Source organism: Agelaius phoeniceus, chromosome 7 (assembly GCF_051311805.1).
Source record: "Agelaius phoeniceus isolate bAgePho1 chromosome 7, bAgePho1.hap1, whole genome shotgun sequence".
In the NCBI taxonomy this organism is placed as follows: domain Eukaryota; kingdom Metazoa; phylum Chordata; class Aves; order Passeriformes; family Icteridae; genus Agelaius; species Agelaius phoeniceus.
In genome coordinates this window covers 42,413,654-42,426,526 of record NC_135271.1, presented here as the reverse complement: position 1 = coordinate 42,426,526, position 12,873 = coordinate 42,413,654, and the positions used below count along the sequence as shown (strand labels likewise).

At 43.5% G+C, this 12,873-nt stretch overlaps 1 protein-coding gene across 1 annotated transcript; it reads left to right on the top strand.

Annotated features, from left to right (window-relative positions):
• Nucleotides 1-306: 306 nt before the first annotated feature.
• INSIG2 (insulin induced gene 2) lies at nt 307-12,259 on the top strand. Its single transcript, XM_054636463.2, has 6 exons — nt 307-459; nt 4,536-4,873; nt 6,497-6,621; nt 8,692-8,858; nt 9,276-9,375; nt 9,802-12,259. The coding sequence occupies exons 2-6, from the start codon at nt 4,630-4,632 to the stop codon at nt 9,841-9,843; spliced, it is 678 nt and encodes a 225-aa protein (XP_054492438.2). The 5' UTR covers nt 307-459; nt 4,536-4,629; the 3' UTR covers nt 9,844-12,259.
• The last annotated feature ends 614 nt before the right edge of the window (nt 12,260-12,873 follow it).

Here is a 12,873-nt window from a genome sequence, read left to right as displayed (position 1 = left end):
TTAAGGGTTGGAAGGAACCTTAAGGATCATCCAGTCCTAACACCCCCTGCCACTGGCTGGGACACCTCACACTGACCAAGGCCTTATCCAACCTGGCCTTGAACACTGCCAGGGTTGGGGCATCCACAGCCCTCCTGGGCAACTATTCCAGTGCCTCATCACCTCACAGTAAAGAACTTCTTCCTAATCTCTAACCTAAATTTCCTGTCGTTCAGTTTGTACCCATTACTGCTGCACACAGCACTCCAAGTGAAGTGCTCCTCTTACAAACCTCGTGGCAGCGCCCCGGGCCCGCTCCGGAGCCGCAGCCGCGCACGGAGCGCTGTCCGAGGCGGAGCGGGCGGCTCCGGGCCGAGCATCCCGCGCCCCCCCGCGCTGCCCGTGCCCGGCACGGCCGAGGCCCGGCGGGCGCTGCGGAGGCTGCGCGGGGCGGGGACTGCGGAACATGGCGGAGGCCGAGTGAGTCCCGGTGCTGCGGAGGGGCCGGGCTGGGCCGGGGCAGTGGAGCCGCGGGCCGGGGGGACGGGCCGAGCCGGGCGGGTAGCGGCGCCCCTCGGCTCCTGCTGCCCGCGGGTCGGGGAGGTGCTTCGGGTTAGGGCCGGGGGTGACGGACGGAGGGAGAGGCCGGCGGGGCCGTTCCCCAGCAGCCGGGACAGCCCGTGCCCGGCGGGGCTGCCCGGGCCCGCGGCCCCTCCGCTGGCCGTGCTGGGCCGGGCCGGGCCGGGCCGGAGGTGCCGGCGCTGCCTAGGGGGGCTGGGCTCCCCCGGGCCGGAGTCCGGGGCAGAACCGCCGCCCGATGGCTGAGACGCGATGGTTTTGTTTGCTTTTGGCGTTGCCTCGCTGCAGACGGATGGGTTCTTGCCATCTCCTGCGTAGTGTTGCCTAAATAAACCCTCTCGTTGTCGGCCTCAGCGCGCCGTGCCCGGTGTGTCTGTGCGGTGCCAGAAGTTGTGAATCGCTCTCGGTGCGCAGGGAGAGCGCAGGGGAGCAGGAGGGATCTTCTCCTTAGGAGACAGTTAAGTGACTAAGTGTTTTATAAATGTCCAGGGTGATAATTTACTTGTTAACTTTTTGCGCAATGCCAGACACCGTGTGGCTGCCTTGCGAGTCGTGTACGGTGCACAGTGTGTTGAAAAGCTTGGGCTGCAGTCCGCGTGTGCCAGCGAGCAGGGAAGTGCAGCTGAGACTCCGGCAGTGCCAAGCCTGCAGCTTTCAGTGCCGTGTTACAGCTGGGAATGTGCATTCCCCAGGAAGTGAAGGCTCTGAAGTCTTGTTGGTTCAATATGTTGTGATCTGTTCCTGTCTGAGAGGAAACCTGCAGTAAAACATAAGGCTTAAAAGGAGACAGAGTCTCTGCTGTCTGCAGGAACAGTGGCCTCCTAGTCAGAAGGAATTGGAGTCTTTCGAGATAGTAATTTAATTTCCATGAGAGGTGATGATAGTATATATCTGTGCTGTGCCAGGGCATTGTGAGCCTCGGCTGTCTGGGGCAATAAAGAATGTTTCCTGAGCACTGATCCCTTTGCTCCCTTCTCCAGTTGCTCTGTGCCATGCCAGAAGGTCTCAGGGTCAGTGGAAAATCTGGAAACTGATGAAACAACTAGGAATTATATGTGTAGGTGGTGGTTTCTCACCAGGTGCAAATGACTACGTCATGCTAGTTTCAGACTTTGAATTACTTTCATAAACATCTGTCAGTATGTACCTACCCAAGTGGCCTTGCTGCGGTCAGGCTGTTTACCTGCTAATAAAAATCTGTTCTGGTGTCTTGAATAACTTGCACCTGCAGTGGTTGTGAAGAAGCAGTAAGTGATTTCCTTCCTGTTGCATTTAGATAAGCCTTCAGAATTAAATATGTATTTGCTGAATGGCATATTAAAAAAGTGGAAATTATACAAGTGCAGGTTTTATGATTTGAAAGTGATTTATATGGGAATAAAATTAGACTTTTACTTGATCATCAGCACTTCTAGGAGAAAAACCAGTAAGAGCCAATCAGTGTTTACATTAGTTTTGCCATGTGGGATAGTTGATGATTCTTAATTAGGCTGAAGATTCCTGTAGATGAAGAATTACAAACAACAGAGTCTTGTTAGAGGGAGATACCAAGAGAGAGTGTAAAATGGGGAAATAATCAATGTAGGGAAATTATTTCTAGATTTCATCAAAGACAGGGACTTGGGCTGATCTCTCTCAGTATTTGAGGAGTGGAACTAGATGATCTCTAAGGTCTCTTCCAGTCCAAAACATCCTATGATTCTATTTTAGTTGATAAGCTTGGTGCACAAAATAGGTACAGGAAGATGCTTGCTGATGACCCAAAGCTGGCAACATTTGCAGGGCCAAAGAGGCCTGAGAGATCCTGCAGAAAAAGTGGGTTGAAGTTGGCTGTCAGAAATAAATTTCCCCATATGGGCTGAAATGCAATGTGCAAGGTCTGGAGCTGGTGCCAGGGAGGAAGGACTTCAGTAATAGGAAAGAGGGAAAGAAGGGAGACTTGAATAAGTAAAGGATCACAGGACGTTTCACTTTATGACTGAAAAAAGAAACTGTTATCCTGTGTGCTGCTCATTAGAGGAAGAACTAAAAGTGTGAGCTTCCTAATATATCAGCTTGGGTCATGCATTTATAAAAAGGGATATGCAGACTTCAGGAAGTGTGAAAAGCAGTTGGGATGGTGAAGTGGAGAGTTAAGAATTTAGTTTATTTCCCTAGGCAAGCCAAAGCTGAGAAGGGACATAACAGTTTGAAAACCCATGTTAGGCACAGTATTCCTGCAGAGTTTGTGATTGGGAGCTACAGCCTCCAATGCCCTGTGTTAGAAAGACTCCTGTAAATTCTGAGAATTCCAGTGATTACCTGGTGTAATCCCAGGTAATCCCAAAGCCCCAGGGGACACAAGGGAGACTCTCAGTAGAAGTAGTGCTGCTTTTGTGACTCCATGGTTTCTTTGCTGGAGGCTAAAAGTATGATCCAAGTATGCCAAGCTCCAGTGCCGTGCTATCCAGAGCAGGAAAGAAAAATCTGGAGCACCTCCTTTTTGCTTGAAGGAAGTGTTGTAGTGCCAGTGCCAGCCTTGATACAGACATCAAGGCTGGCAGTCTGACTCAGGAAGCAGACAAGAAGCCTGACACCTTGGTGGTTCTCTTTCCCCCCAAGCTGTGTTCATGATTACAAGGAACGTGGGGAATTGGCTGTGTGGAAGAGAGCTTGTGTTCTTAGGAAGACACTGTTGCCTCCCCAAACTGCCAGTGGGAAGTTTTGTATGAAGAGAACTTTTTTCTTTTTTTTTTTTTCCTCTTTTTTTTTCTGTCTGTTGGAACTTTCTTCATGTGATGGAGTATGCCATGGTGTGGCATCACATCTGTGCAGTTGGCTGGAATATTTTAACTAGCCGATGTATTTAACTTTCCTTTTGGCTTTCAGTCAGCAGAAGTGAATGAATGCTGAGTCCTCTGCTCTGCTGCTGTGTCTGCAGAGAGCTTCCTCGGGGTTGGCTGGAGCTGAGTGGAAAGGGGATGGATGTTCTGGTTTGGCTCCCCATGTGCCATAAATAAGAGTTAACAGAAGCCGCTACCAGCTGGCAGTTTCAGATTTAAAAACAATGTCAGGGCTTTTTTTCTAAAGTTCCAGGTGGCTAAGCTGTCGATCAAAATCGCTGTTGTACATGAATGTGGCACTGAATCCATGTATAACAAGACTCATGATGGACAGGTTTTGTTTTTTTTGAGGAAGGGATTGGGGTGGGAACTCTGCCATTCCTGTAGTGCCGGCAGTTACTCATGTCAGAGGCTTCCTAGTGCAAAGGCAGGTGGAGCTCCTTTTGCTTTGCCCTCAGGTGCTTCTGTGCCTGATTACAGTTAGGGTTTGTCGTGATGTAGGGCAGTTTTCTCCAGATGTGTGTGTTACTTTGGTAAATATTTCTGTCTGTTGAAGTTACTGCTGTGGTTTGCTGAGCTGTTTGCTCTTACTGGAGGTTACAAAACATGTATGCTGCAGGATTGCTGAAATTCTGACTCCAGCCTGAAAGTTACTTCAGAGATTTCACTTTCCAGTTGAGAAATGTTTTTTTAGTGTCTCTTCAAGAAAAGAGATCTCTGAAGCTCTGTGGCTGACTTGGAATCGAGGGCTGTGTTTACTTGCTGCTGAATTATATAACCTCTCCAGTTGTTGCTTCAAGGAAGGGAGTAAACCAATTTATTCTTACTGCAGAGCAAGCCTTTCTTCCATCTGATACCTGTGTCATTTCTTCACCTCCTGGAATGTACTTCCACATTCCTACTTGTCCCATCCCACATGTTTCCTCCTCTGTCTCCTAGAAGAAAAAACTACTTGTGAAACATATTCCCTTTGTAAGGCATTTTTGATGCTGTGGTTGATTCTGCTATCAAAGGACTAATGGCCTCTTCAGAAAATTCAGAAAAAATATAATAGACATTTTTTTAACCCAATCTCCAAATAAGTTGAGGGAAATACAACTTATTTCAGTAATGTTTCTTATATCTAAATTTTCACTCTTTTTTATTATTTTTCAGGATTTGGGTGTCTCCTAATTGAAGAGAGTTGAAATATTGATTGCAAGTGAATCCTCAGTCAGCCTCTTGGATGCCTCTGATAACTTAGGAAGTCATGGCAGAAAATGATGCAATGCCAACCTTACCAAAAAAGTGTGGCCCATACATTTCATCTGTAACCAGTCGTGGCATGAATTTGGTAATTCGTGGTGTAGTGCTGTTTTTTATTGGTGTATTTCTTGCATTAGTATTAAACTTGCTTCAGATCCAGAGAAACGTTACTCTCTTCCCCCCTGATGTGATCACAAGCATCTTCTCCTCAGCTTGGTGGGTACCACCGTGCTGTGGCACAGCATCAGGTAAGTTCAGTCGTGTGTCTGTGCCTGCTGTGCTGAGATGGGTAGTTGCAAAAAACTGTGTGAGAGGTGGGGAAGATAAAAAATTCCCTTTCAGCATCACTGTCCTTGTTGAGTTGTTAGTATGCTTCTGATGTTTTTCTTGCATACACAAATACACATGTGTCCAGGAATTAGTTTTTGTGCTCTCCTGGGTCACCTGAGAACGCTGCAGCTGCCATGGGAACTCAGGAAGGCTACATCTTGCCATCATCTGACAAGAAACTTGTGGGCCTTTCTGGGCCTGATGGGTTGGTAGTTTGGATGGAAAGACTGGATATGGCTTGTAAAGTGCACTCTTTGATTTTAGTACTTGATTTTTAAGTCACCTGATTTAAAGATACTACAGCCTTAATTAGCTTTTCCCAGCAGGAGTCACTCTGTTGAGGTGTTCAGGGTTTTCTTTTTTCATTATTAGTCTTCTCCATTTTTTTTCCTTATCTTCTCTGCTGGTATGCATACAGGGAACCTGTGTGGTAAATGCTGATAATTCACCCATTTTCTTACCATTTGCACTTGCACAGCCTTCGTGGAATTGATGTAACATTTCTCTGCAGTATGGTTTATTATTATGAGCAGAATAAAGGTATTTTGCATATTTATAATCAGGGGTGATCGAGGCTGCATTCAGAAAAGTCCTTTCATCCATCACCATTATTAGTCATGAGTTTGGCCCAAGGCCTTTGGCAAAAAAATTGCTCAGGGAGGTTTTTTTCCACTCCAGCTTTACTGATGATTTATTTTCCTGAATCCTGGGGATCAGTTTCCTCTGTGGCAAAGAGCATTTGCAGTGTTACCCCCAGCAGTGTGCTGGACTGAAGGCACTGCAGTCTGTACTGATGGCTCAGGCTCTGCTGGGCTCACACCACTACAGTCTAATATTAAGGCACCATTATAGATCCTTAGTGTGGTTGGTAAAATCTTTTTAACTGCAGTTGCAGTGGAGAACACATTTGTGAAGAAATATTGAAAGAGCATCTCAATTCCCTGAGGCTGGAATTCCTGTTTGCTTTCTGTATTCAACAGCTACTGTAGGCTCTTGGCTTTCTCTCTTCTGGGTGAGCTTGAGAGTAGCATTGAAGAAGAGAAAAATGTTATCCAAACAAAGCCTGCTTGTAACAAGAACAGAAGAAAACACAAAATATTGATGTTATAAACCGCACCAGTACTGTGGTGTGTTGGTTTTGCAGTTATTTTAAACATGTTTGATGTGTGGGATTTTTTGAAGTACCAGCCTGTGCAGCTATTAGTGGTCTTTCTGAACAACAGTGCAGACTTTGGTGTGGGGGAGAGCTCTGTCATCCTGTGACCCTGGTTCAAATTGTCTCTGTATTGCTACTTCTGCTGCAGTGGCTGAAGATGCTGCTGAACTTTGTTTAAAATAATTAAACTCTTGGAATTTCCTCTTCTTTTACAATGTATGTGCTGTTTATCCTAATTTTTGTGCAGTTTATCCTTAAATTGTGTGTTTTAGTAGTGACTCTAATTGTCAAAGTCTAGATAGCCTTTATTTTAGGCTTTATTCTAGGTTGTTAAATGTTGCCAGTGCTTTAACTTGAGGGCCTTTTTTCTCTCCTGTCTCCACAGCTGTGATTGGGTTATTGTACCCCTGCATGGACAGACATCTGGGAGAGCCACATAAGTTCAAGAGAGAATGGTCCAGTGTCATGCGATGTGTAGCAGTCTTTGTGGGAATAAATCATGCCAGTGCTGTATCCTATAACCAAGTGACATTGGTGGTAACAAATGGGTTTCCTCTTAAAAAAAGCTCACACAGTCAGTTGTGGTGAATTTGAATTGGTGTTAAAGGTGTAACATGCAGCATTTTTGCAAGGAAAAGGCAGATTATGTGTTAGTGTCCAACTTGTAGCAGTATTGGAGCTGATGAGCTTCACATCTTTTTGTTCTGAAAAACATTTTCATTAGGAATGTCTCAATACTGGGTTTTGTCTTACTTAGAGTCTTTATTTTCTTTGAATAATTAAGGTTAGTGCAGGAAGATATTCATGCAGTAGGTATTACAGAAAAGTGCTTTAGGTTGTTGCAAGCTGATGTCCTATTAATACCACAGTAGGAGCTTGAGGACCTGTCTGAGGTCATGAGTGAAGCACATGCACTTTGCAAAGAGTAGGGAAAGCTCAGGACCAGGAATACCCAGGACTATACAATGCCAGGAAATGTTGCTACCCCCTTCTGCAAAGGATGCCTTCCTTGATGCCAAGAGAGCACTCTGGGTGACAGGATGCATTTCTCATGGACTGGTGCACCTTACTGGCAGTGCCATGGATCTGAAAGGCTTTCTGCAGTTATGCCTAGTGCCTCCTCCATCAGCTAAAACCAGGGTCTGCTGGTGAAAATTGAGGTCTTGGAAAGAAAGTTGATCATCTCTGCAATGCTCATCTCCACCCGTGTCAGCTCCAAAAGTGGTGCTAAAAGTTCTGTTCTTGTGCTGCTGGATCTCCTCATTCCCAGGAAGAGAGGGCACATTAAGGGAGAGGTGGGGAGCTGGCTGAATTCTCACTGGGCTTGCTTGGCCACGGATAGTTTTGTTGCTGTGTGGTTTTCCCCACCCTCTGCTCTCCAGTGTGGCCGCAGGAGCTGGAGCTGCCAAGGTTCCAAGTCACTCCCTCTGTCCCTCACAAGCCCCACTGTCCTTCCAGAGATGCTCTGCTCTGGTGCTGTGGTTCTCACTACCTGAACCTGTTGGGTGAGCCCGTGGCAGCTTTGCTGCTTTTAAGAAATAAGAGTTGACAGCTCCTTTTTACAGGGGTCTGATTATTTACAGCAAATTTTCTGCAGTTCTCTAGCAGCTGTTCCCCATATCCCAGGACATCAGTAATGTACTGTCTGTATTTCCTGCTTGACAGCTCTCCAGACTGCTTTCTCTTCAGCTGTTGCCAGTTCTGCACATTGCCAGATTTGGTGAGGGTTCTATCTTCTTTGGCACTTTTTCTGAAGATATTGATTTTTATCCTGTAATTATTTATTTCAGTTAGTCAAGCTTGTTTCTCATTTCCACTAGGTCTCCCTCCAGATTTTTGTGAGGAAATAAGACAGTGGTTTTTATACTGTCATCCCATAAGTTTTCTTTCAGGCAAAAGCAACATGACAAGCCCCCTTTTAATTATCTGTTTTGGACAGGAGTAATGAGAATGAGCTAGTGTTTCCAAAACATTTTGAAGGATGTGAAACACACAAAGATATCTGAAGTGACTTCGCAATTCTTTCACAAGCTGACAAAACTGACTTTCATTGTTGATTTAGATGAACACTTTCCAGTAATATTTTCATTTTGATTTATAGAACACATTAACATTTTAATGTTGAGCTGAATGTAAAGCATCATGTAATTTAAACAAAAGTGCAATTAATCGTGATAAATACCTTTTTTCTGCAAATCTCTGTCAGTTTAAGAAATTTAATGCTAGATTTAAGATTTCATATTCAATGTAATAAGGAGCCAGGTGAGGGTGAGAAGTAACGTGCATTGTGTTTCTGTACAAAATGCCTGATTGTTTGGTAGGGGAAGAGGCTCTTCAGTCTTGTACAGTGCAGAGACCCTAAAATTGGAAGAAGTGTCATAAGTTCTTAGTTTCATGAAATAATTGATAATTACAAGCCTTAATTCCTCACATCTGATAGCTGTGTGAGAGATGATACAGGTAACACTGTACTTGTCTTAATATTTTTTTTTCTGTTGTGCCAAAATAGAAACAGAATGACAAAAATTGCTTTATCCTTGTCCATGGTATTCCCAAGCTGATCCTTAACAGGCAGCACAGAAGGTGGATTTTGCCAACAATATCCAGCTGTCTCTCACGTTGGCAGCCCTGTCCATCGGGCTGTGGTGGACCTTTGACAGGTCACGAAGTGGCTTTGGTCTTGGAGTAGGAATTGCTTTCCTGGCCACGCTGGTGTCACAGCTTCTGGTGTACAATGGAGTCTATCAGTAAGTATTTGCTCCCCTGAGGTGAAATGATAATGTTCTGAACCTGTAACATTAAATCAGAATAACTGAAGGGGTACAATTTGACATGATTTTCAAAGCTGTCAGCACCTAATTTTGAGCACAGCATAAATTGGACTGTTTATGAAAGCTCTTATGTGAGTGTAAGTGAGAAATCTAGTTGGAAATGCTAATTGAAATGAAATTGCTACCTTGCCAACAATGTAACATGCTTTGTTTGGTTGAATAAATGCAGCTATAATCAATAAGAAACCTCCTTTGTTGTTTGCTGCAAGAAATTAAATTTCTATAATGTGGATCTTTTTGAGTTAAAATATCCTAATAATTGTGGATTTGCCTTGTGTTTGGAGGACTCTGTGTTGCACAGCACTGAGCTCAAAAATGTGTGTTCTTTTCCAGATACACATCCCCAGACTTTCTCTATGTCCGTTCCTGGTTGCCATGTATATTTTTTGCTGGTGGAATAACAATGGGCAATATTGGCAGGCAGCTGGCAATGGTGAGTCTGGAGGAGGGGGATTGATTGCCTTCCAGTAGAAGTTTAAATGTACATATCATTTCTTCCTCCATGTGTACCAGCCAGCTGTTTGGCTCGAGGGTGTGCAGTGAGGGAGAAACCAGCAATCATTTCTCGTTGATGTACTTAGTGAGCTGATCAGTCTGTAAATCAGAGTACACCCATGCTTTGCTCTGTACACTCTGTTACATACTTTTGTGTTTGGGGAGAAATCTGGCCATCCCCATAGTCTGACCTGCTCAGGGGACAGAAATGGCAGTCACCAGTATGTGCACAGAACTTAAGGAGATCAAACTTATCTGAGTGGAGTTTAACAAGAGCTATTTTATCACCTATTTTGTAGAAAAATCACTTAAGTCTTTTTTACTAGTTATGTAAATTAATATTTTGTCCATTTCTGTTTTTCAGTATGAATGCAAAGTCATTGCAGAGAAGTCTCACGAGGACTGAGAAGAAATAAAATGCACCTTTTAAACAGGAAAATGTTTGACAAATGACTGTTGGAGGAGCATAAGGAACACTTGACTATGAAATTGCCAAAATGCAATTTTTTTCCCTTGAGTGGTATACTTTACTGCAATCTGTGATTGCTGCTTCTATAGAAACCTTGATGTCTGATTTTGATTACTGTGAAGTTACAATAGTATGCAATACATTTGACAATATTGGTTCAATTATAGGATTCTTTTTTCCAAATCTAAACAGTTTACCATGAATTCCTGTCTGTCTGTAATGTTGCAGTGCCAAACTGAACCTTTGCACTATGTTTCTGTAGCTGAAACTTCTTGATTCACTTTATCTTGAAAGTTTTGAGGAATTTGTTCTTAACAGCTAGAAAAAGACAGAGAGGGTTCATGTTTAGCAATGAAGATCTCTTTCCATGATAGCTCTTACTATCTCTATGAAATTTATGGATTACAGGTGGACTTTGATGCAATAAGTAACTCATTTATGCCTATTAACACAGTATATAATTCTTCTGACCCACATTACTGGTGAGGAAACTCACTGCAGGTTTCATGGGTTATTGCCATAGCGTTTCATTTGTCTGTGGTGTGTGCCCAGTATCACAGAAGTGGAAACTGAGTCTGGACACTATTCACTGTTTTTCCCCTGGTACACCCAGCATCTACATTTGGTTTTGAATTTGTGAACCACGGACAGATTCTGAAACTGCTTGTGTGCAAAACAGGATACAGTTCAGGTCATTCTTGTACAATCCTTTAAGCTGATTTGTGTTGATAGGAAAACAGCTTAGGGAGTTTTTATTGCAAAATTCAATTCTGAAGTAAATCAGCCACTACCATAAAGTGTCGTAAGCCCCTCCATTACCAATGTCACTTTTGGTGGTCCTTGCCCACCCCCTGCTCTGTTGGCAGGGATCAGCAGTGCTGTATTTTAGGTAGTGATGGAGCCCTCATTGCAGTTACTGTGTCCAGGCAACCACAAATGCATTTGTTCTTGCAGCAGTTTTGTGAGGCAGAGTTCTGTTAGCCCTGTTTGACAGGTGCCAGTGCACAGCCAGCCTGCTAGGGCAGCGAGCTGAAATGGGCTGTGTGCTGAGCACTTCCCTTCTTAAGAAGGATTTCAGTGTGTGACCCATATCTGGGGGCATACATGGCATTTGCTCTTGGCTTTGCAGCTGGCTTTTAAGACCATGAGCTGGAAGAAGTGCAAGAAGGCAGAAAGCAGATTTCAAGAGGACACTACTAACCTGTGCCTGCAGTGAGTTTGGCGTGGGATGTCTCCGCTTTGTTTTCCCATTCTGTCTTTGTTGATGATGTTTAAATGTATTTGTTTTCCCTTTTTTGTCTTTAAGTACTATTTTTTAAGTCTTCCATGAAAGGTTTATAAGACATGTTACAGTCACCTCGGGAGGCTGGAGTTGGTCCAAAGAACAAATAGATGTTTAGACAAGTTTTTATTAATAAATGTGTGAATGCGTTGTACACGAAGCTGTAACTAGGCAACTTTTTCAGTCTTACCTGCTTACCTCCAAGTCTGAAAAGTGTGGAATGAGCACTTCCAAAAGCATTGTAACAAAAGAAAAATTTCTTGAATGGGAAATTGTAAAAATAATAAATAAGCAAGTGATGTATGAAGAGCTTGGTTCTGCAGCTTCAGAAAGTGTCATCACCTGCAGCTCACTGTCCTGGGATGATGTCTCAGGAAAGCACCTACAGAGGCACTTTGCTTTAAGCAGAGGCAGAACATGTCTGAGTAAATCCCTGACCAGAGGTTTTCTCTTAATCAAACCAAAAGGCAATAAAAAGCATTTCGTTGATAAAACCAAGAAGCTGGGCAGGGATGAAGGGTAAATTTCTTTAGGCAGGCTCTGGCAATTTGCTGAAGAAGCTGTTGGGTCTCTCTCTTACAGTATTTCACCTCATCCACCTTCTTTACTTCAATAAATGGCTTCAGCTTGGTGGACAGTGTGAGAAGTCCCTATTGACTTACCAGGGCATGAGTGGCATAAAAATTCAGATGTTTCTTATGCTAACTGTAGGGAATAACACAGTACCTCAGTAGCCAGTGGGCTGACTTGGTAAACAATGTAGTTTCATCATGACCAACGAGTGTGTACAACTGAAGATGGATTGGTTCTTTATTCCCTTGGTGGTAGAACTGCTGTTACCTGCCAGCCTGATACTTACACAGAAGCAGCCTTGTGTGTGTTGAAATGTGCAGTATGTGAGAAGTGGTTGTTGTGCATCTGTAGCACCCACTTTGCAGCACTTTGCACTCAGATTCAGCTAAACCTGGTTAGACTGTGCTGTCCGCTGACTTTTAAATTTCATTTTGGAAATTTTGAGCATGTTGTGCAAAGGCAGCAATCATCCAAAATAAATTTGGGTGGAGTCCTTTATTATATGTGTCTTACTGTTTTTATTCTTACTTGACTAACATCAGTACAGGATCACATTGTGGGTGTCCTGTTGTTTCAAACTGCTGTGATTTTAGGGCTGATGAGTTCAAACCCTGAGAAAGGTTCATGATGAGAATGGTGACACAGCCTTAACTCTAGTGGTGTGGACATGCTGCTACTCTATAGCTTGTAGTTATAACATTAGACTGTCTGAAAAATGTTGTTCAATAAAGAATGAATAAGGTATAATTTAGATACAACTTTAAAAGCGCTCTAACCTCTTCACCAATTAACCCTGTAAGGTCTATGCTGTTTAAACTGGCAAATTGCTGTTAAAAGCAAAATATGCATTAAACACAATTGCAACCTTGATTGATAGGTTTCCTCTTTCTTTAAGAAGTTACATTGATATTTAAAATACACAGAGTTGCCTTCTATCAGTAATCTCATAATAACTCTGACCATTTAGCTGGTATATTGGTTGCACAAAATTGGTTGTATGAAAATAGTGAAAAAGAAGCAGGGAAGATCAAATCAGCCGTGATTCTATCTTAATTACCATGCTGAGCAGCCTTGGAAAATCTACTCTTTTGAAACTGCAGTGGGAATAAGAT

Coding starts and splice junctions, on each gene's coding strand:
- INSIG2 (XM_054636463.2), top strand. CDS start 4,630: ATGGCAGAAAATGATGCAATGCCAACCTTACCAAAAAAGTGTGGCCCA. Junction 4,874..6,496: donor GTGCTGTGGCACAGCATCAG/GTAAGTTCAGTC, acceptor CTGTCTCCACAG/CTGTGATTGGGTTATTGTAC. Junction 8,859..9,275: donor GTGTACAATGGAGTCTATCA/GTAAGTATTTGC, acceptor GTTCTTTTCCAG/ATACACATCCCCAGACTTTC.